This window comes from Nicotiana tomentosiformis, chromosome 8 (genome assembly GCF_000390325.3).
Source record: "Nicotiana tomentosiformis chromosome 8, ASM39032v3, whole genome shotgun sequence".
In the NCBI taxonomy this organism is placed as follows: Eukaryota; Viridiplantae; Streptophyta; class Magnoliopsida; order Solanales; family Solanaceae; genus Nicotiana; species Nicotiana tomentosiformis.
In genome coordinates, this window is record NC_090819.1 from 106,935,893 (window position 1) to 106,955,355 (window position 19,463).

General features: G+C 35.5%; 2 protein-coding genes across 8 annotated transcripts; both read left to right on the forward strand.

Moving 5' to 3' along the window:
* The first annotated feature begins 382 nt into the window (after positions 1-382).
* On the forward strand, positions 383-6,917 carry LOC104100077 (ER membrane protein complex subunit 7 homolog). 4 transcript variants are annotated; one of them, XM_009607242.4, is made up of 7 exons: positions 383-569; positions 772-815; positions 2,746-2,854; positions 4,093-4,156; positions 4,246-4,362; positions 4,446-4,554; positions 6,442-6,917. In XM_009607242.4, exons 1-7 carry the CDS (start codon positions 472-474, stop codon positions 6,534-6,536), a joined length of 636 nt encoding a protein of 211 aa, XP_009605537.1. In that variant the 5' UTR covers positions 383-471; the 3' UTR covers positions 6,537-6,917. The 4 variants fall into 4 exon arrangements, with proteins under 4 accessions (XP_009605537.1, XP_009605534.1, XP_070038704.1 ...); XM_009607239.3 differs by having other exon boundaries at positions 393-569; positions 2,746-2,875; positions 4,024-4,156; XM_070182603.1 differs by having other exon boundaries at positions 395-569; positions 778-815; positions 2,746-2,875; positions 4,024-4,156.
* Positions 6,918-10,645: 3,728 nt separating this feature from the next.
* Positions 10,646-18,350, forward strand: LOC104100078 (hydroxyproline O-galactosyltransferase HPGT3). Of its 4 annotated transcripts, none has more exons than XM_009607243.4 (13): positions 10,646-11,017; positions 11,147-11,210; positions 12,034-12,083; positions 12,181-12,371; positions 14,479-14,539; positions 14,624-14,696; positions 14,961-15,084; positions 15,178-15,265; positions 15,455-15,505; positions 16,396-16,467; positions 17,093-17,212; positions 17,691-17,819; positions 18,270-18,349. In XM_009607243.4, the coding sequence occupies exons 1-13, from the start codon at positions 10,875-10,877 to the stop codon at positions 18,301-18,303; spliced, it is 1,200 nt and encodes a 399-aa protein (XP_009605538.2). In that variant the 5' UTR covers positions 10,646-10,874; the 3' UTR covers positions 18,304-18,349. The 4 variants fall into 4 exon arrangements, with proteins under 4 accessions (XP_009605538.2, XP_070038706.1, XP_009605539.1 ...); XM_018772071.3 differs by lacking the exon at positions 10,646-11,017 and adding an exon at positions 11,809-11,941 and having other exon boundaries at positions 11,195-11,210; positions 18,270-18,350; XM_070182605.1 differs by lacking the exon at positions 18,270-18,349 and having other exon boundaries at positions 10,647-11,017; positions 17,691-18,028.
* Positions 18,351-19,463: the final 1,113 nt, after the last annotated feature.

The window sequence follows — 19,463 nt, forward strand, 5'->3', positions numbered from 1 at the left end:
GAAAGTTTATTTAAAGAATCTTATGTGTAAGAGGGTGTATTTGGAGGAGGTCACATGAGAGTGAAAGATTGATTATTTTTGGATAAAAATAGAATTTTATCGAGTGATAACGTTCCATTGACTTTTACATTTTTTTCAAAATCTTTTCCTTTTAAAGGTTACTAGGAAATTTTAAAAATAACTAAAGAAAAAATTACAAAATTACTAGCAAACAAAAGAAAATTGACCCTGTACTAACTGACATAAAACATGTCGCTCCAACTTTATTAACCCAATTCGGATTTCTATTCAAACTTAAGGGACTAGATCGCATTTTCCAAAAGCTGTTAGGGGCTTCACTGCCTTTTCTCTTTTTACACTTCAGTCCACAGTTTTTCATCACTTTTTGTCCATTGGCTATTCCGTCCTTTATACCTGTCAACGATTCAACTCTATTTGTATCCCTTGCCCGAGCAGAAATTGATATTCCCAATGGCAGTGATGCATAAGTCGATGACAATGTTGCTTTCTCTAATCTCACTTCTTTCTTTATGCTCTCTACTTGCCTCCACACTCGCGATCGCATCCGGGTACTCTTTTTCACACATGTATTTTCATACAAAAACCCAGTTTTTATCTGTTTCAAATCTGGGTTTTTGGTTCGCTATCGGATCTTATAATATAATGATATAATCTATAAAGTTTTCTCAACTATATACTTCTAGGTGAAAAATATAAATATTGAATTGTTTTAAGCTTGGTCTTTTATTGTTGCTTTGATTGTGTTGGCAGGAGCAGTGATGGTTATACTATTAATGGTCGTGTCAAAATTCCTGGTATGTACTCATTTAATTTTGCCTTTTCCTCTTTTATTTAATTATATAGAAGAACCCAGTTGCACAAATTTTATTTTTCTACTTGATTTGTAGATTTACAAGGTTGTATTAGCGAAATAATTTACTTCTTATTTTGGGAAAAACTTGTTGGAGCTTAGCATTCTTATTGAGTTTGCGTGTACTCTGTAAAAGCTCTACTTTTGGTATTTACTTGAACAAGAAGGATGGTGTTTGGCCATAGGATCTAACTTGTTTGTTGGAGGACAAGATTTGCCTTTTTTAGGAAGAGCATGGGCGTGGGGAATTGAGGATGAGGATGAGTCCACAAACTACTCAATTGCTTTTTCCAATACTTGAACTAGAACCATGAGGTCTCTGGTTCAAATATCAATAGAAACAAAACAACAGTAGGTGATTTCTTTCCCGGGGATAGAGTTACCCAGTATTTGTGCTTTATGCATTCGGTGGAATAGTTCGAGGTGTGCACAAGCTGACTCGGACACCAAACTCATAAAAATAAAGTACTGGTAATCCAAGAAACCGACACTTTATTTGGATAGAGGGATATGGTAATGGGTAGCCATAGGAGAACTAAAGAGGAGGACAGAGAGTTATTACTTTCTTTTGGTTTACTCTTGTTAGACATTAGTTTGCTTTTTAGTAAGGAAGCAAAGTTGAAGGATAAGTGACAGTAGAGAGAGTTGACCGCTTGAAATTTGATAGAGATGAGGAGGTGAATGTCTTTACTCTATTCTCTTCTTTATCAAACAGTATGAGCGGAAGGATAAACTGATAGGGAAAATAGATTAGTGATTTCCCATCCCTACCATTTCGCTTTACTTCCTTGAACCAACCAAAGTAAATTCAAGAAGAGGATATGGATCCTAGCATATAGTGTAAAGATTATAGAAAGGGACAAGAGAAGAATAGCATAATAGTGGAAATAGTGAGGCTAATCTATATGGCTAAAGGGGCTAAATCTTTATATCCAATGATTTGGCTGCTGAATTGGATTATAAGAAGGGATAGATGATGTCCATGAAAAGTTTACTCGACCCAAGGGCACTCACTATGCGTTTGAAGCTTCAGTATCTTTTGGTTGATTGGAAAAGATATCCTCTTTTTATCATTTTTATGCATAAGCTAACTTAGACATCTGCCTTTTAGGTGGAATCTAAGTTGTGTCAGTGAAATTCTGGTTTTGGGACTATTTACTGGGATAGATAGTCAATAAACTATAAATGCTGAGAGTTAAGTAGTGCGTAAAGCAGAAACTTGCTGTTTCTCAAAAATAAGACCAAAAATATCTGTATTCTTTTATTCTCAGATGGTGGCGAAGGAACAATATTGAGCGCTAGTTCTAATCCAGACCGTTGCTGCGGTTGATGTTGCTTGTCGCCCCTGTATCGTACTCTTGCCTTAGTTTCATTTTGTTTGACCTAATTTGAGTGGCAAGAGAGTTGAAGTTATGTCTTGAGAGAAGTGGGCCAAAAGTATAATAAATGTTAACATTTGATAATTTGAGATTTTATAAAATTAAAATTGGATTGAGTTTTATTGTTTGAACCAGTATTATTCTCAGAATGTTGTTGATAGAGAAGAATATAGCGAATCGTGGAAAAGAGAATAGGATTGTGGTTTGGCCACAGTAAGAAGTAAGACGTCCGTTTGGCTTGAATGGAGTATATTTTTGGTGCCATGTTCCAATTTTTATTAGTTTTTCAATATTTTGTTCTGTCATTTTAGATTACAATGCTATAATTCTCGTTATGTTGTAGTGAACACCTTGCACTAAAGTGTGCTTCAAATCTTTTTCTTGATATGTTATAGCTGTTAACGTGGAGTTCTCTCCCTTTTGATTAATACAATTTACCTTATCAAAAAAAAAATGTTATAGCTGTTAACGTTTCTATCTTCTTTTGTGTGGTAGGCTTTAGCTTGAAAGGATCTGGTTTGGCCGCTAAAGCATCAAATGTCAAAGTCCTACTCAATGGTGGCCAAAGAGTTACTTTCCTGAGACCTGATGGATATTTCTCATTGTATCCTTCTTATATGTCCATGTATTTCTCAGCTTTGTTACGGAGGTCATTGTTGTTATTTTTGTTATTCCACTGATATTTAACTGATGCTCTATCTCCAAAAGAAAGGGGCTCCCCTATGCTGTGATTTTTACATTTGTTTGCCCACTATATGTTCTTTCTTTAGAGGTTTCTTGACATATATGAAATAATGGAATTAAGTTGTTTCTGTTTATGACAATCAACCCGAACCAGGTTGTACATCAAATTAATTGTTAAACTAGAATTTAATCTAATGTTCTTTATTTGCCTTCTTTCTGTTGTCTGTCATCTCATATAATTTCTCTGTTTCGTCTATTGTTGGCCTGATATATACCTAATACAAGAGCAAGAACAAATTGGTGGTATTTGGCAAAGAACGATGTGTGGCTCTAATCGTGATAATAAGCTGACTTCACTTCCAAGCACTAGCTGTTGCAAACTTTACTGAAAAATGATTTCCTTCTGTCTTTCTACTCTGTATGATGAACCAAGAGAGCAAGGTAGCAAGGCTATGTAACTGGATTTCCCCTTAAATATAGTTTTACGAGATTACTTCTGCCTGGTATTTGGCTGTTTGATCAAGGAGATGATCAATGAAATAGACAAAGGTTCCTATTGAATGCTGGAAATTGGTGAAACCATTTTGCTGAGATCTGGAGCAAAAGGAGCCCATTCTTCTTTGGATATGTGGTGGAACTGAATGATCACTGAAATTAAGTCAGAGTACAATCAGGCTAAGGAGGGAAGAGTGAAACTCGAAGCATGCATTGCTATGCAGATGGATTAGCTATAGCACTAGATGCTAAGATTAATTATATTATTTGGTATACGGCTTGTATACAGGGTTAGTCCCCAATTGTTAATAAAATTATTTATCTTATCCAAAAAAAAAAAAAAAAATTATTTGGCAATAAGTTTCCTTGATTAATTCCATGAATAACATGTGATCCATAAATTGGTGTGTCATGTTGTTTGTCACATGCTTGCTGCTAGCCATATGTTTAAGCATTATCAGGTATTAGACCTTTTTATCTATTGTCTTTTATCGGCTCTCTTGTTATTATCCTATGATGTTCGAGCCTTTTGTTTTACTTCATATGTTGTCAATAAATAATATTTGGTACCTTGAGGCTAACTGTTGAAACTAGGTGTATGCAAAGAGCACGGGGAAGATTATGCTGTTATTTTAGTAATTCTTTGACTTTAGACTTCAAAAGCCATAATGTGCCAGCAGGGACGCATCTCATAGAAGTATCTGCGATTGGGTACTTCTTTTCTCCAGTAAGCTTCTCTTCCCATGATATTTGCCTAATTCATCACCAATTCTTTGTCAAGGAGTTTTAGGATAATAACCTTCTTCTGGCCTTCAGGTCCGAGTTGATGTCAGTGCCAGAAACCCTGGAAAGGTTCAAGCTGCATTAACTGAGAATCGGAGGAGCCTGATTGAGCTAGTTTTGGAGCCACTGGGAGATGAGCAATATTATGAGGTCGAGCTTTTTTCGTATCTCCTTTTTTTCCATTTTCCTCCTTTCTATTAGATTCCTAATTACTATGTGAAAATTTCTTGCAGATAAGGGAACCCTTCTCCATTATGTCTCTGGTGAAAAGCCCAATGGGTCTGATGGTTGGATTCATGCTGGTTGTGATGTTTTTGATGCCAAAATTAGTAGAGAATATGGGTGAGTACTCTATGTTGTTATTTTACCATTGTCAAAATTAAATTGCATTGACATTCAGTAAGGTGAAGAGGAGCCTTGGTGCAACGGTAAAACGTGTGACCAGGAGGTCACCGGTTCAAGCCGCGGATATAGCCTCTTGCAGAAATGCAAGGTAAGGCTGCGTACATAAGACCGAATTATGGTCCGGCCCTTTCTCGGACCCACGCATAGTGGAGCTTAGTGCACCGGGCTGCCCTTTTTTGGGGACATCCAGTAGGGGGGCAAATCCACAAGTCACTTCCAGTTTTCCATCCGCAATGCTAGTTTGTTGTGTTTTTGGATGACTGCACCGTTATGTGATTTCCTAGCGGTTGGCGTCCCACAGTGATTATGATGTAAATCTATCTATTTATCTACCGGCATCTGATCTTCTATTGAATTGGATTGTGAATCTAATGAAGCGTGAATCCCACTAATCCATTTTCAGTCATCTACTATAAACTTAGGATGGAGATCCAAATTTAAAACAGAAAGGGTGGCCATATTTCCCTTAAGAAACATCAGCTCTTCATCCCTTATACCGAACCAACCTGGACCCCCTCCGCCTCAGGACATTTTGCTCTGTTTCTCTTTCTGTCTCTGAAGTTTTTTTGACTTACAATGACTTTCTAAATGCGTCAATTTACCTGCATTTGGATTTGTTTATTTGCTCATATTACCAACTGCGTGTTGTTTATATATCTATCTAATAGGTAGCATGTGCCTGTTATGTATCTCTGGATACCTGTGTGTGTAGTTTTTGTTTAAATCTGTGGCGTTTTGTATGCGTCTGATAGAATAACACATCTCAGCTGCATATTTCGCGAAAGAATTATATCCCTAAACTTATTTAAATCGTTATATAGCCAGACCCCTCCATAATTAGTGTTTTGTTGCTGGTTTACCCCAGCTCCAGATATCCCAAACCATGGAATCCAGCAGCTATTGCTCAGTGAAGGAAAAAACTTTTTCTGATTATGTATATGCTTCAGTGTTCTGCTTGAAAAGTAGGCTCATTAAGTGTGACGGCATTGAGTTATTCGTCTCTCTCTCTCTCTCTCTCTCTCTCTCTCTCTCTCTCTCACACACACACACACACACACACACACACACACACACACACACACACACACACACATATATATTTTATCTTTTGGTTCTCCAGTAACTGATGGCTTAAGGTTTTTCTAGTACGATTTCTGCTCAATATGAGATGTGACGAAACTAGAGTTTAGTATTGTGTGAACGGAACGAAATTAAAGGAACAAGGAGACATGTAGAAGGTGGTCATGGAGGCAGATAGACGGGAGATAAAGTAAAAAGCACTATACCTATTTCTTTTCGGTCAAATATTTTCTCAATTTAAAAATTTGTCCATCTATTATCATGCTTAAAAGGTGGATGAATTTTATTTATGCTCATAATTCATCTCTTTCGATCCAACTCTTTTAATCCGTTCTAATCAGTGGAAATCTATCAAATTGGTATGCACTGTTTGCAGTATATTGATGCACTAAGAGCTAGACGTTTCTTTTGGCGAACCTATAATGTCTTTCCTACTCACACTTTCGACCTTCTGAATCAGCAAAAAACTCGTAGGTGTCGTTCAGCCACCAGTTGTCATTGTTACCATATCAAGGACTATAAATGACTGAATACTTCTTTTTTGCCAATCCACCACTAACTGTTGTATCATAGTTATACTTCTGCGCAGCCGAAAAAGTAGTGACTGATATGTGCAGGAAACATTTCCGGAAGCTGCTTTACGTTTTGATACTTGTGTAGTTTCCAATCCATTCTCAGAGAAGACTGACAACACGTAAAGTGTCTTTTGCGACTCTGCTGATTGCACTTGTTTTTATGTTGCAGATCCCGAAGAAATTAGAAAAGCACAAGAGGAAATGAGAAGCCAAGGAGTTCCCAGTCTTTCAAGCTTGTTACCTGGGGCCCAAAGGAGCAACTAGTGACTATATTAAGAACATTGAAGCTTTACATTGATAAGCGGAATACATCTGCTGCCATTTTATGGAAAAGTTGAAATGATGTAAAATTCTAGTTCCGACAATTCATCTCCTGCTGTCGAAAGTCTCTAATGACCATAATTAGTTCAACTGTTAATCTTAAAGACCCTTTGTTTCCTCTGGTTAGAAACCAATATTTTTTAGTCAGTGTTATTAGGCAATGATGTGGATTACCCGAGGAAGTTTTTAGTATTTGGTTGGTGTATGGTGTGTTTAAAACAGCCTTGGATTTAATACCATGTAATCAAGTCCTGAGTTCATTGTATGTTGAAGTATTAGTATCTTTATATATGCAGTATGCTTATGCTGCGCTCTAGCTTTCTAGTTGTGTTTGGCTGCAGTTTGGATACATGGTGGGCATAATAGATCTCAAGAATGAGTTTTAAAGTAGATTGTTATGAACAATGTTGTAATATTTGGTGGGGCCTCGTACTTTTGTACTGGCGAGAGATAATAGGTATTCTGTGGAATAGTTAATGTGTACATAAGCTGATCCGCTGTACATAAGCTGATCCGCCATAAAAAGTCCGGCAAATGCAATTGGGAAGGGGTAAGCCCTAGAGAAAAGGGGAAAAGTTTCAACTATCAAGCTAGAATTTCAGTTAGTTTGTGGAAAAGCTCTATAAAGTGAATGGAAAAAGACTTAAACTACTAGTTGATAAAATGTGTAGATTATATACATTATTCATCAAGGTTTCATTTCAAAAGTAAGTGATGATTATACAAAATAGGTTATGCCAATGCAAATATTGAATTTACCAAGTCTTTTTATTTTAGAATTTGGTTAAGGCACCATTGCCAACCTCGAGAACTACGTGAGAGAAAACGTGCATATTTGGAATATTATAAGATTGATAGACTACCATACTCTAAACTTAATAAGGGGTCGTTTGGTAGGGTGTATAAGAATGGTGCGGAATAATGTGTATTAGTAATGCATGGATTAGTAATGCATGTGTTAGTAATGCAAGTATTAGTTATGCAAATATTATTTCTTATCTATTGTTTGGTGTGATGTATTAAAACTATAATGTATTGCATAATTTTTAAGAAAAATAGTTGTTTGCAAAAATGCCCTCCATATTCTTAAGTTTTAAGGGACTTTAAGGATAATTTTGTCTTTAACCAACCTAATGCATGCATTAGTAGCCTTGGTATTACTAATGTCATGGTTTTCTATGCATTACTTATACATAGGATAATACCAAGTATGATGTATAATTAATACAAGTATTAATTATACACAGGGAAAAAATATACCAAATAAGGTATTAATAATGCATACAGCTAATGCTTGCATTATTTTTTTTAATACCTCCTACCAAACCACCCATAAATAACTAATGCTATACACTCTAATAGACAGGCTTCCAAGCTAACCTCTAGGTTTGACAAGTTTGAGAGATAGATTTTAGTCTATCTCTTGCTTCTTTCATGCGCAAAAGGAAGAAAAATAAATTATTAGTAATATCTTGTTAGGTTGTGAAATAAAAGTATAAAACAAACAAATTCCATATCTGCTGAACAATCACATTAAGAGATTCAGTGCGTTTTCAGTATCCCTTAGTATGAGCTAGGCTAAAGTTCTACTTGATAAATAACATTCATTTTATTGGATGCATGTAATGACTTTTAGTTTCAATTTAAGCTCAACCAACGATATATTGCCTTGATGCAACTCATAGCTTGATGTTTGTGAAAAAAAATACTATCCAACCTTTTAGATCCTTATCACAATGCTAAAGATTGTTTTTTATATATTTATACTTTTATTAAGTTTGGTATAAATAATTATCAAAAAAAGCAGTCTTAGTGATCAATTTGCAAATTTAATGTATAGAATTTCATATTCACTTATCGTTTGAATGAACAACTCTTAATTAGTTTCACATGTACCAGATTTAAAATATTTATACAAAAGAAAATATTTATATGTCAAATTTTTTTTAAAACAAAAAATCTCCTTATAGATCTGTTCCGCCCAAAATGGGAATGGACTAGGGTTATGAACTTATAATCTGATGATCGAGTCGATTTCATAATTATAAGTTTATTCCATACCGGACTAGGCCGGAATAGGGTTATATACATTCTCATTCTGAGAAGGGGTCATTCGGGTCTATCTAAATAGATACTATGTTTACATATGGATCCCACATCATTACATTCTATTTAGGATTAGGAATATGCGTAATCGGACCTGCTTTTTACATATCTCTATTGGGACCCTATTCACCTCTTTGAGTGAATCGAGAAATATGTTTGATTGTCCATTTTTTTTTTTTATATATATATGAGGCATTGCATTCTCCAGATAATTCAAATTGAAGCAATTGGATGTCCAACTCGGGCCTATATGACATGAACAAATTAAAAAGGCCAAATACCCAGACAACTACATAAACTTGGCTCCAATTTCCATTTTGTCACTTCAACTCATACTAGTACTAATTGAACACTCCAACTTCAATAAAAATATACCCATTATATACAAATACTGATGTGGCAAAACCAGTATTCTTCATCGCGCGTGAATGAGTTTCAAATTAGATTTTTTTCCTTTTCTTTTTCAAAAAGGCACATCTTTTTTCTTCTTTTTATTCCTCATCTCTCATGCCACAAAATCAACCTTTCCTTTCTCCCTTCTCTCTTCTTACAATCACTGCTCCACTGGTACACCTTAAATAATTCACTAATCAATTATAATAATAGCAATAATTTTCTAATCTAACACAAAGAACATCAAATAAAATAGAAAAAAAATTGCTCCTGGCATTACCTGAACAGAATAACGTCAGCGCCCAAACTAGTATTCGCCGGTAATGAGAATTCCGGTATGTTCCAAAGTTTAACTATCATGGCCAAGATCATCCTCTTTCCTTTTGCATTTCACTATTCTCATATTCTTTTTCAAAATTCTTATGGCCTTCTCCTCAAGATCTGGGTTTAGAGCTTATTTACTTACCAATTTTCAATTCATTCTTCATTTTTCTATTTATTCTTTTTGGTTAGATTAAAAAATAGTTGTCGATTATACTGATAGAAGGATCTAACAGTCATGTGAGGTGGGTGGGAGAAAGATAAAGGTGGGTCTGGCAAGAAGAAGACGTGGTTGTGATAGGGGGGAGGTGGTGCAGCGAAGGCCGATAGAAAAAAGTTTGAAAATCGTGGGGGCTGGGAGCCATGGAAGGAAACAAGGTCTGAAAAAGAATGTTCTGGGGAACCTTAAAATTGTGAGGGTGGTAGAGATTGAAAGATTGGGGACATGATAGCGGCTGCAATGGAGTTACAGAAATTATTTTGCTATCTTGTTTTTCTTTTATTTTGTTTCCTTCTTTTTTTGGGTTTTCTCATAGCACTTTTTTTTATCTTCAAAAGCCATATGGCATTTTTTGGTTCGTCCATTTTGCCACGTTGTTGTGCGTTCAGTTCACGCGACTGAATTTACTTAGGTATTTTACATGGGGTGTTTATTATGTATACATTATTGAAGTTGGAGTGTTCAATTGGAACTAGTGTGAGTTAAAGTGCCAAAATAGAAATTGGAGTCAAGTTTAAGTGATCGTCTAGATATTTGGCCAATTAAAAACCGCATGGAACTGTGAATCAACAACTGATTTTTGGAAAGTTCCTACATAAATTGAGAAGGAAAAAAAGCTCCTAAAGTAGGACCCATTTGTCCATGATTTTTTTTCTTTTTTCGATTTTAAAAAAAAAACGTGTTTGTCCATAAAATTTTGCAAGTTCTTGAAAAAAAAATTTGAAAATGAGTTTTTCAAAATTACTTTTTTTTAAAAGAAATCAGATATTTTTTTCCCCACTCATAAAACTGCAATATTTTTTCAAGTGAAATATATATCCAAATATAATTTCAAATAATATTTTTCAACTTAACTCCAAAATCCAAATACTACCTTTTTTCTTCTAAAAATTACATTTTTTTTTAATGTTCAAACGCCTTAATCTAGCAAAGGGGCAAAGTGAGTGAATATGAAAATAGACGGGCTAAAGTGAACCTTAAACACAAATTTTCTTTTACTTCCCTGTCCTTTGAAGTAACCGCTCTGCTGGAAAACTCCAAAACTCATTTTTCAAATCAATCAATCGATCGAAGTTTCAATTTCAAGGGAGATTTACCTTTGAGATCTCCGTTATTTACACTGATTACTTTCCGAATCATCCAGAATATTCCACAATCTACGAATGCTCTCAATTTGATCGAGCGTTTTCGCTAAGTTGTCTTCTCCAGTTTTGTTTTCACAGTACACAAATTGGGAAGACATGGAAAGCATCTTGCCAACGACGTCGTTTTCGTCGTCGTCAAAATCGGAAAGGCGGTCAAAATCAAAGTCTAGTCAAACATCTAAACCTTCTCTAGTAATGGCATTAATCTCTTGCTTCGCTTGGTTATATGTCGCCGGAAGGTCCGCTTTTATGTTTATTTTCTTGTTTTATTTTTAGGCATACTCTCTAATGTGTTAATTTTATTAATTTATGTTTTGATTAATTTTTTATATATATAAAGTTTTATGTGTTGGGATTATTGTTTTTAGGTTATGGCAAGATGCAGAGTACAGAATGGTATTAGGTAGTCTTTTGAAGAAGAACTCAGAGCAGGTTTTGTTCTTCTTTTCTATACATAGTTTTATTTTGCACTCGATGATTTGGATTACTCAGAGCAGGTTTTGTTCTTCTTTTCTATACATAGTTTTATTTTGCACTCGATGATTTGGATTACGAGGTTAAAACATCTAATTTCTGGTGAATTTTGGATATATTTCACTTGATTTGTGAAATAAAGTTTACATTTTTAGAAACTGCATTAAAATTACTGCGAATTACAATCTTTTGTTAACTAGAAAATTTTAGAAACTTCTTAAAAAATAAAACAAATGTTTGAAAACTGTAGTCGAAAAACTAACCATTTGACTCTCCAAATAGTAATAGTGTTATATAGATCAAGACATAAGTAGTTCTTTGTGCTACGAGAAATTTGGGAAAGGAAAGCCTGTGAACATTGTGAAATGTAAAGTGCTATTTAGATGTCCTAGTGAGAGATAATGCCCCATTGTTACTGAACTTGGAAATGCTCTGGAAATTACACGATGATTGATAAAGGGCAATGTTTCCTAGACGGGAGAAGTATTTCCTTACATGTTCATGAGATACTAATAATGGTCTAATCAGTGGCTCAAATATTGGATTATTGACTCAGTTATAATAGTGCCACGCCCACGAACAAGTCTATGCAGTAGTTTACTTGCAAAGTGTGACATGCTGGTTTTAAACTGCCTATGCTAATGCTGGTTCACAATTTCTAATGGAGTTGGCTTCAACACTTGTCTGAGGTTCAAAGCATCTGATATTACTTACTTTAGCTAGTTCTTTAACCCGGTTCTTTCTTCCTAAATCCTAATATTGCATTGGATACATATGGCAGAGACCAAAGATGCTGACAGTTGAAGACAAGCTAATGGTTTTAGGATGCAAGTACGTTTTTCAGATTCCTTTTTTCTTTTGTCTTAGCATAAGTGCATATACGAGCATGTGCGGACAATTGCAATTGAGCTAATCTAGATATTTCCAGGGAACTGGAGAGGAGAATAGTTGAAGTCGAAATGGAATTAACAGTGGCTAAGAGTCAAGGTTACCTCAAGAATCAGTTGAAGCATAGTGGTTCATCTTCGGGCAAACAACTTCTGGCTGTTATAGGAATCTATACGGGATTCGGAGGTAGATTGAGGAGAAATGTGATCAGAGGGTCTTGGTTGCCAAATGGTCCGTCTCTACTCATTTCGTTTGGGGCATGGATTTTCTATATTTCCTCAAATATATGTGTAATGATCTCTCATTGTTGTGTTATGATCTAACTTCTTAGGGATTAATGTAACTGTGAAGCTGCCACACTGAAAGTAAAAATACAGATTAGAACTTGTTAGCGGATTCAGTGTGTTCAAAATTTTCATAGCTTGTTATTGTGATATTAGTCCATTTTAGCTGGGCTTCCCGGAGAAGGAAGAGAAGACCCATCGCATGGGACGTTGCTCCCCTAGCTCTTATGTGGGTTATATGGAAGGAGAGAAATAGGATACCGTTTTAAGGGGTTGAGAATGACTATGTACATTTGAGGAATAGCCTCGTCTTAGTTTCTTTTTGGTTCATCCATGAGGTCCCTACTTGTATATATTATTGGGTTGGGTGACTTTTGTAGAGAACCATACTTTATTGTAGGTTCTCTACTTCTTGAATAACTGCCTTTATATAGGGATTTCCCCAACATCAATAAAATAGTCACCTTACCAAATTAGTGATATTAGTCTATTTGATGTCTATCTGTGCATTGTTTAAGTGGTGAAAATGTGCACAGTTCTATGCGTTCAGAACCTCCAATAAATGCCTTTTGATAAGTAATGGAAGATGGTTTGACTGGCCGGGCAAAGATGGAAATGTTCTTATTTCAAGTTTTCAAGTGTAGTTATCTTTGTTTCAATGACATGATATCATGATAGATCAGTGTTATTTAAAACCATTCCATCGCCTAAAGCATTGCAATGATATAAAGTGATGGGTAGTGTGCCCTTCAAACAATGACGCACAAAGTCGCTTCTTTGAATCTCAACTTTGAGGAGTTGGATTAACTTGGGCATTATTGTATATTGTATGCTGAAATTAGTCATTTTACATGAAGTGAAGTTCAATTTTTATTGTACTAAATTCATCAATGTTCTTCACAGAAGCGTATCCTTCACATCTCGCTTTTTGTTTCAAGCCCCACACGTTTTATTGCGCTCTTCGCTTTTAAAAATGCTGTGACGGATGGAGTTATTGGTCTAACTGACGCAAGTGGATTTTGAGCTAGAAACATTTGGATTGGCTGAAATTGGGCACTCTCTCTTTTGAAGCTGATGACAACAATTACTTCTTCCATTTCAATTTATATGACACACTTTCCTTATTAGTTCGTTCAAAAAAGAATTACACATTTCTATGTTTGGAAACAATTTAACTTTAAACTTTTTATTTTACCTATTTTACCCTTGATGAGAAGCTTTATAGTCACACAGATGTTATGGTTCCAAAATGTTTTTACCCTTTATCCTTTAAAGATCACAAGTTTCAAAAGTCTTTTTTTTTCTAAACTCTGTGCCGAAACAAAGTGTGTCATATAAATTGAAACGGAGGGAGTAATAATTATGAAAATATCGTGGTTGTGTTTATTTTCTTTTACGATGAAACTTATCTTGGAGGCATGGGTTGGTTGCTCGCAAATTTCACATGTTACCGGATCAGTTATAGTTTGACTGTTAGTCTATTTGCTTTAAAACCGTTCTTGAAGTTTTCACCCGTTGATCAAAATATGATACAGAGCTTTCTGATGTTAGTTAGAAGTAATAAAACTTCCTTTTTTTTTTTTGTTGAAAGATGTGTGTAGTTTCATGGTTACAAGTTCTGACCTGGCTGCCACAACCTTCGCAACATTGATCAGATTTTTTATTTTAAAAAGGGAAAAGGGCCAAATTTGTCTTGTACTACCTAAAATTGAGTAACTTTGTCTCTGTTAGACTTTTGGTCTACTATTACCCCCGCCATTAGGAAAAGTCTAGTTTATGACCTTGACGCATATCGGAGCTTCTATATGAGGGTACTTTTAAACCATAGTCAAAGGTTGAGAGGTGAATATTGACCTTTTTCCTATATGCACGGAGTCCACGCATCTCCCGCTGTACCTCTCTTAATGGCAAGGGGTATGAATGGACCAAAAGTGTAACAGAAGGCAAAATTGAGCAATTTCAGATAGTATAAAGGCAACTTTGGACATTTTCATTTTAAAATTCTGGTCTTGCTGGTGCATCTGATACATCTAATATTTTCTTTTCTATGACAGTTGATGCTTTGTCGAAACTTGAAGAAAGAGGAGTGGTTGTGCGATTTGTAATTGGTCGGAGGTTTGTGCTGCATACTAAAAAATGGAAATATAGATTTGAAATTTTAGTGGCTTTATTCATCTCTGGATTACTTGAACTTGGCAGTCCCAACCGTGGCGATAGCTTGGACCGCAATATTAATGAGGAGAACCGAGAAACAAAAGATTTCTTGATTCTAGTAAGTTTGGTTATCGTCATTTTTGTCTGACCTATCTGTATTTTTTTTGCGGCATAATTTGAGTTAGGCTCTATACAAACTGTTGCTGTATAGAGTATAGACATGTTGGTTGCAAAAATGCATATTAATAATAATGATCATATGTGTAAATAATCGTTAGAGCTTAGCCTGCACGCATTCTCCTAATTTTTTGTTTACTTTGTTTCAACTTGTTCCATATGCAGCTTACTTTTGCTTATCTATATTTTTCCAATTATTTAAAAGGAAAGTCATGAGGAAGCTCAGGAGGAGTTGCCCAAGAAAGCTAAATATTTCTTTAGTTCAGCAATACAAAATTGGGACGCAGAGTTTTATGTGAAAGTTGATGACAACATTGATGTTGACCTTGGTAAAATGCTTGCTTATCCGTCCTCTAGAATTATGATCTATGTGCCCCTAGATTTGAGCTTTTTTAACATTCTATTTATCTTTATTCTATCAGATGGGTTGATTGAGCTCCTTCAAAACCGCCATGGTCAAAATAGTTCTTACATTGGATGCATGAAATCTGGAGAAGTAGTTGCAGAAGAGTAAGATTTTCATTCATAGCAAAAATGAATGAAATTTAATGAAATTCATTAAATTTTTGCTATGCATCTTCTTGATGCCATTTAATGAAATTCCCTTCATAAAAAAAAAATAAAAAAAATTCATTCAGATTTAACTCAGCTTAAGATCATGTATACAAGCATTAATATTTCACCTTTTCCCTTTTCCAGGGGAAGGGCATGGTATGAGCCAGAATGGTGGAAATTCGGAGATGAGAAATCGTAAGTATTACTGAGTCCTAAGAAAGTGATGCCTCCTTATTGCTGCATGAGGTACTCTGGCTTTTCTATAAGCTTATGTTTATATGTCCAAATGACTGTTAAGTCTATTTATCGGTAATAAACCAGGTCTATATTCTCTCACATCTAAAAGTATGCATAGTAATTTTAGTTGTAAGATGATTTGGTTAGAATGCTTTTCAGTTTTCACTTGGTTGACTTCGGTTGAATTAGGTCTTCAAGTGTCATGGATGCAGCTATCAAGCCTATGTACAAGGTTTTGCAGATATTGTTTTAGTAAATGTTATCGATCTATCTTACTATGAAGTGGCAGATCTGGAACTGCTTGTAAAAACCAACTCTGTCTGTCCCTATTTATGTGATGCACTTTCCTTTTTAGTCTGTATCAAAATGAATGATACCTTATTATATTTAGAAATAATTTAATTTTAAACCTACCATTTTACCCTTAATGAGATGATATATAGCCACACAAATATCTCTGACTTGTTTTAGACTACAAGTTTCAAAAGTCTTTCTTTCTTTCTTAAACTCCGTGCCTAGTCAAATTTCATCACATAAACTGGGATGGAGGAGTAATTTATTATATCTTACGTCTAGTTAGATTATTTAGTTGAAGAATTCCTCAATGAAAAGGGTTAACATTAATTCGCTAGTGTTTGCAGCATGTTAAGTTGCTTTTTGCATTTTCTGTGCTTTTGGGTATTTTTGGTACGTGCGCATATGAGAGTGCTTGGATTTGTCTTTCCAAATGAAATTCTTAACTGATGGTTTGGGCCAAATTTTCAATTGTCCACGTTCTTGATGTACCTGGGTGAATTTCTTGGCCCGTCACTCCTCTCTACTCTAGAATGATATGGATTTCTTTTCAGGTACTTCCGGCATGCAGCTGGTTCGGTTCTGGTGCTTTCCAAAAATTTGGCTCAGTATATTAACATAAACAGGTTAGCTATTGTTATTTGAAAAAAAAGGTTAGCCATACATGTTTAACCTGTTCTGGTTTTGTCAGAAATAACTTGTTAGATGTACTATTTTAACCCTCTTACACCAACAGTGAAGGACATAAGATTTGCACCGGATCTCCAAACTATTGCTTTTTTCTCCCGTTTTAAAGGCCAATTTTATGGTAGTGGTTAGGTGGAGTTAACTGACATATATATGGCCTAGATAAGACTAATTCAACTTAAAAGGCGTATTTGACTTTAATTGAAGGTTCACTAGAATGTGGATGGAAATATTGGAATTACTCCACCAGCACAAGAAAAGTGAAAAATACCCTTATATTTAGCATTACTAACGGTCGATAACAGAAGACACCGGAAGAGGAATTTAAGGACTAAAATCGTAGAAGGCCTAGCTAAGACTCTGAATATTTAATCATGCCAAAACGATAGTGGAAGGGCTTTACCGAGACTTTTAAATAGCTTAAGAGCATTTGATATCATTTGCCTTATTGAAATTCTTGGATAAGTTGTTCTTCCTCTTTTTTGATGTATTGCGTTGAAGAAACTGACATCACTGATTCTGGTCTTGTATCTGTTTCTAAGTGTGTTATTTTTCCGTATGCAGTGCTTCCTTGAAGAGTTATGCGCATGAAGATACATCAATTGGATCATGGATGATGGGTCTTCAGACAACTTACATAGATGACAGCCGCCTATGCTGTAGCACCTCCGGACAAGGTAAACAGTTAGTCTTATTTGTGCTGATTTTAACCAGGTTAAGAAGTCCTTTGGCTTGTTTCACGTTCACTTTCTTTATTTGGTATGGCGATGATATGAGTTAAGCTTAAAGAAAGAAGTGAGGATTCGGACCTTGTTTGGGCGTAATTGTTGTTGTTGTTGTTAAGTCTTTTGGCTTGTGATCCCTGGAGAGTATTCTTGATCAATGTTTTTTGTTGACTGAGTGTGCATGAAACCCTAGATACAATTGAGGGAAATGGAGAAAAAATCACGAAAGCAGAAAGCGAGGAGCTCAACAACGACTATTTTTACTGTATAAGGGATAGTAAAAGGATCCTATGAGAAGAAAGGGCGGAAACCAAAATTACTCCTTTCCCCTTCTCTTTTGTATATATTCTCCTCTTTCTAAGTCAAGTGATTTTATGTTATTAAATGTTGACCTTTGTATTCAGTGTGCTAACATCTCGGAACTCTCTTTTTTCCAGACAAAGTGTGCTCATTGGCTTGAACAGGAAAGATGTCATTCTGTCTCGTCTTGCTAGGACAACTATTCCATTCGTTTTTATTGGAGCATACCATAACTCGAAAATGGAAACATCCTGTTTCATCCCCAGGTACCATTGACATTCTTGCTGACGTCAATCGGCTATTATATACGTGGAGTGAGCTAAATTCTTTTATAGGATGTGTACACTACTATTGGACTAGAGAATGTACCCCTCGGAGAACTTCAGTTTCTTGAAGATGGAGATATTTGTGGATAGCTTTGACTAACTGATTAGCGTGATTCATAATTAGTGGAACATATTTGTTTCTTTTTGTCCTTCCCGTGATCATGTTCTTATATTAAGCTAATAACTGGTCAACTGACCAAAAGTCACATGCTCCAAGTAGCATCCTTGCAGGAAAATTAGTTTCCTGAAAGATCTCTAAATACATAGAGACACATATTTACTAAGAATTTACCTACTACCAGAGAAAGGAAATAGAATATACAACATAGGTATATGCCATAGTTTGTATGCAAATAAGCCGATTAAAGAATTTGATATTGTGCTTCTAAGGGAGGTCCGCATCAATGTGCAACATTACGTGTAATGAACTTTAGAGTTTGGTAAAATCTAAAGTGGTAGCAGGTGACATGTTGAGAAAGAGGCTTCCCGTGGTTGGAAACATGGGCGTGATACATTGTAGTTGGAAACATGGGCGTGAAACGAACATCCATTGCCACAAAAATGATGCTTTCCACTTGAAAATCATCAGCAACTGTAATAATCCGGTTGGATCTAGTAAATCAAAACATCTGCATTTATTTCCATTTTGATGACACATACTCGCTGGCTTGGTGAAAAAGATGTTGCAATAGCATTCGTGGATGGAAGCAACGAAGTTTTGTACCAACTAAGTGCAACTTTTTTATTACAAAGTTGGGAATCAGTAACTTACTGGACAGATTCGCGAGAAATGCAACCCCAAGGTTTTAGTCTAATGCTAACAGCGTTGTACCTGATGTATCATGTATGGATTAGGCACACATTTCAGGATTTCTCGGTTATAGAAAAAACCGTAAAAAATGCATTAATAAGTTTTGATGGGTTATATTTACTGTTAAAATCCTTATTTATCAGACACTACGGTTTTTACTTTCTTAACATTCTTTCAAGTATAACCGATCGTTCTCTAGTCATAAATGGTTTCATATAGTAGAAAAAAATGGTATAAAGCTCCCGTCGTGTGTCCAATGGACCATTGAGAGGGAAACTCGTGGAAATCTGGTTTTAAAACAGATAAATTCCTAAAAAAAACTCAGTGCATAAATAAGCATTAGCAAGTAGTTAGATTGCTATGCGTCAAGTTAATAGAGGGAAGATATGTTGATTTCTTTTCTCACGTTTAGCTCTTTCAATACAAAATCAGCAACTCCTAATTATTAAGGGACCAAAAGTGCCAAGTTTACTTTCAACAATGCAGTATAATCACACGTGGGACGTGGGTATGAAAGAGTATTGTGTACATAGACCTTACTCGGCTGTTCCGAAAAACACTCGCACAAGGAGATGAAAAATAGACGACCTTCGGCCAAGTTTACTTTCAAAAAAGAAAAAACCAGCAAGATAATAGATTCCGGCTATAAAATCTACTGTGAAAATAAGAGGGAGGAAGTAGTCTGAAGCAGAAGCTAAGACAGAGGCAGAGTTTAAATGTTAAAGAAGATAAGGGAAAGCACACGTTCTATAGAACCCATGCCACCACATAAT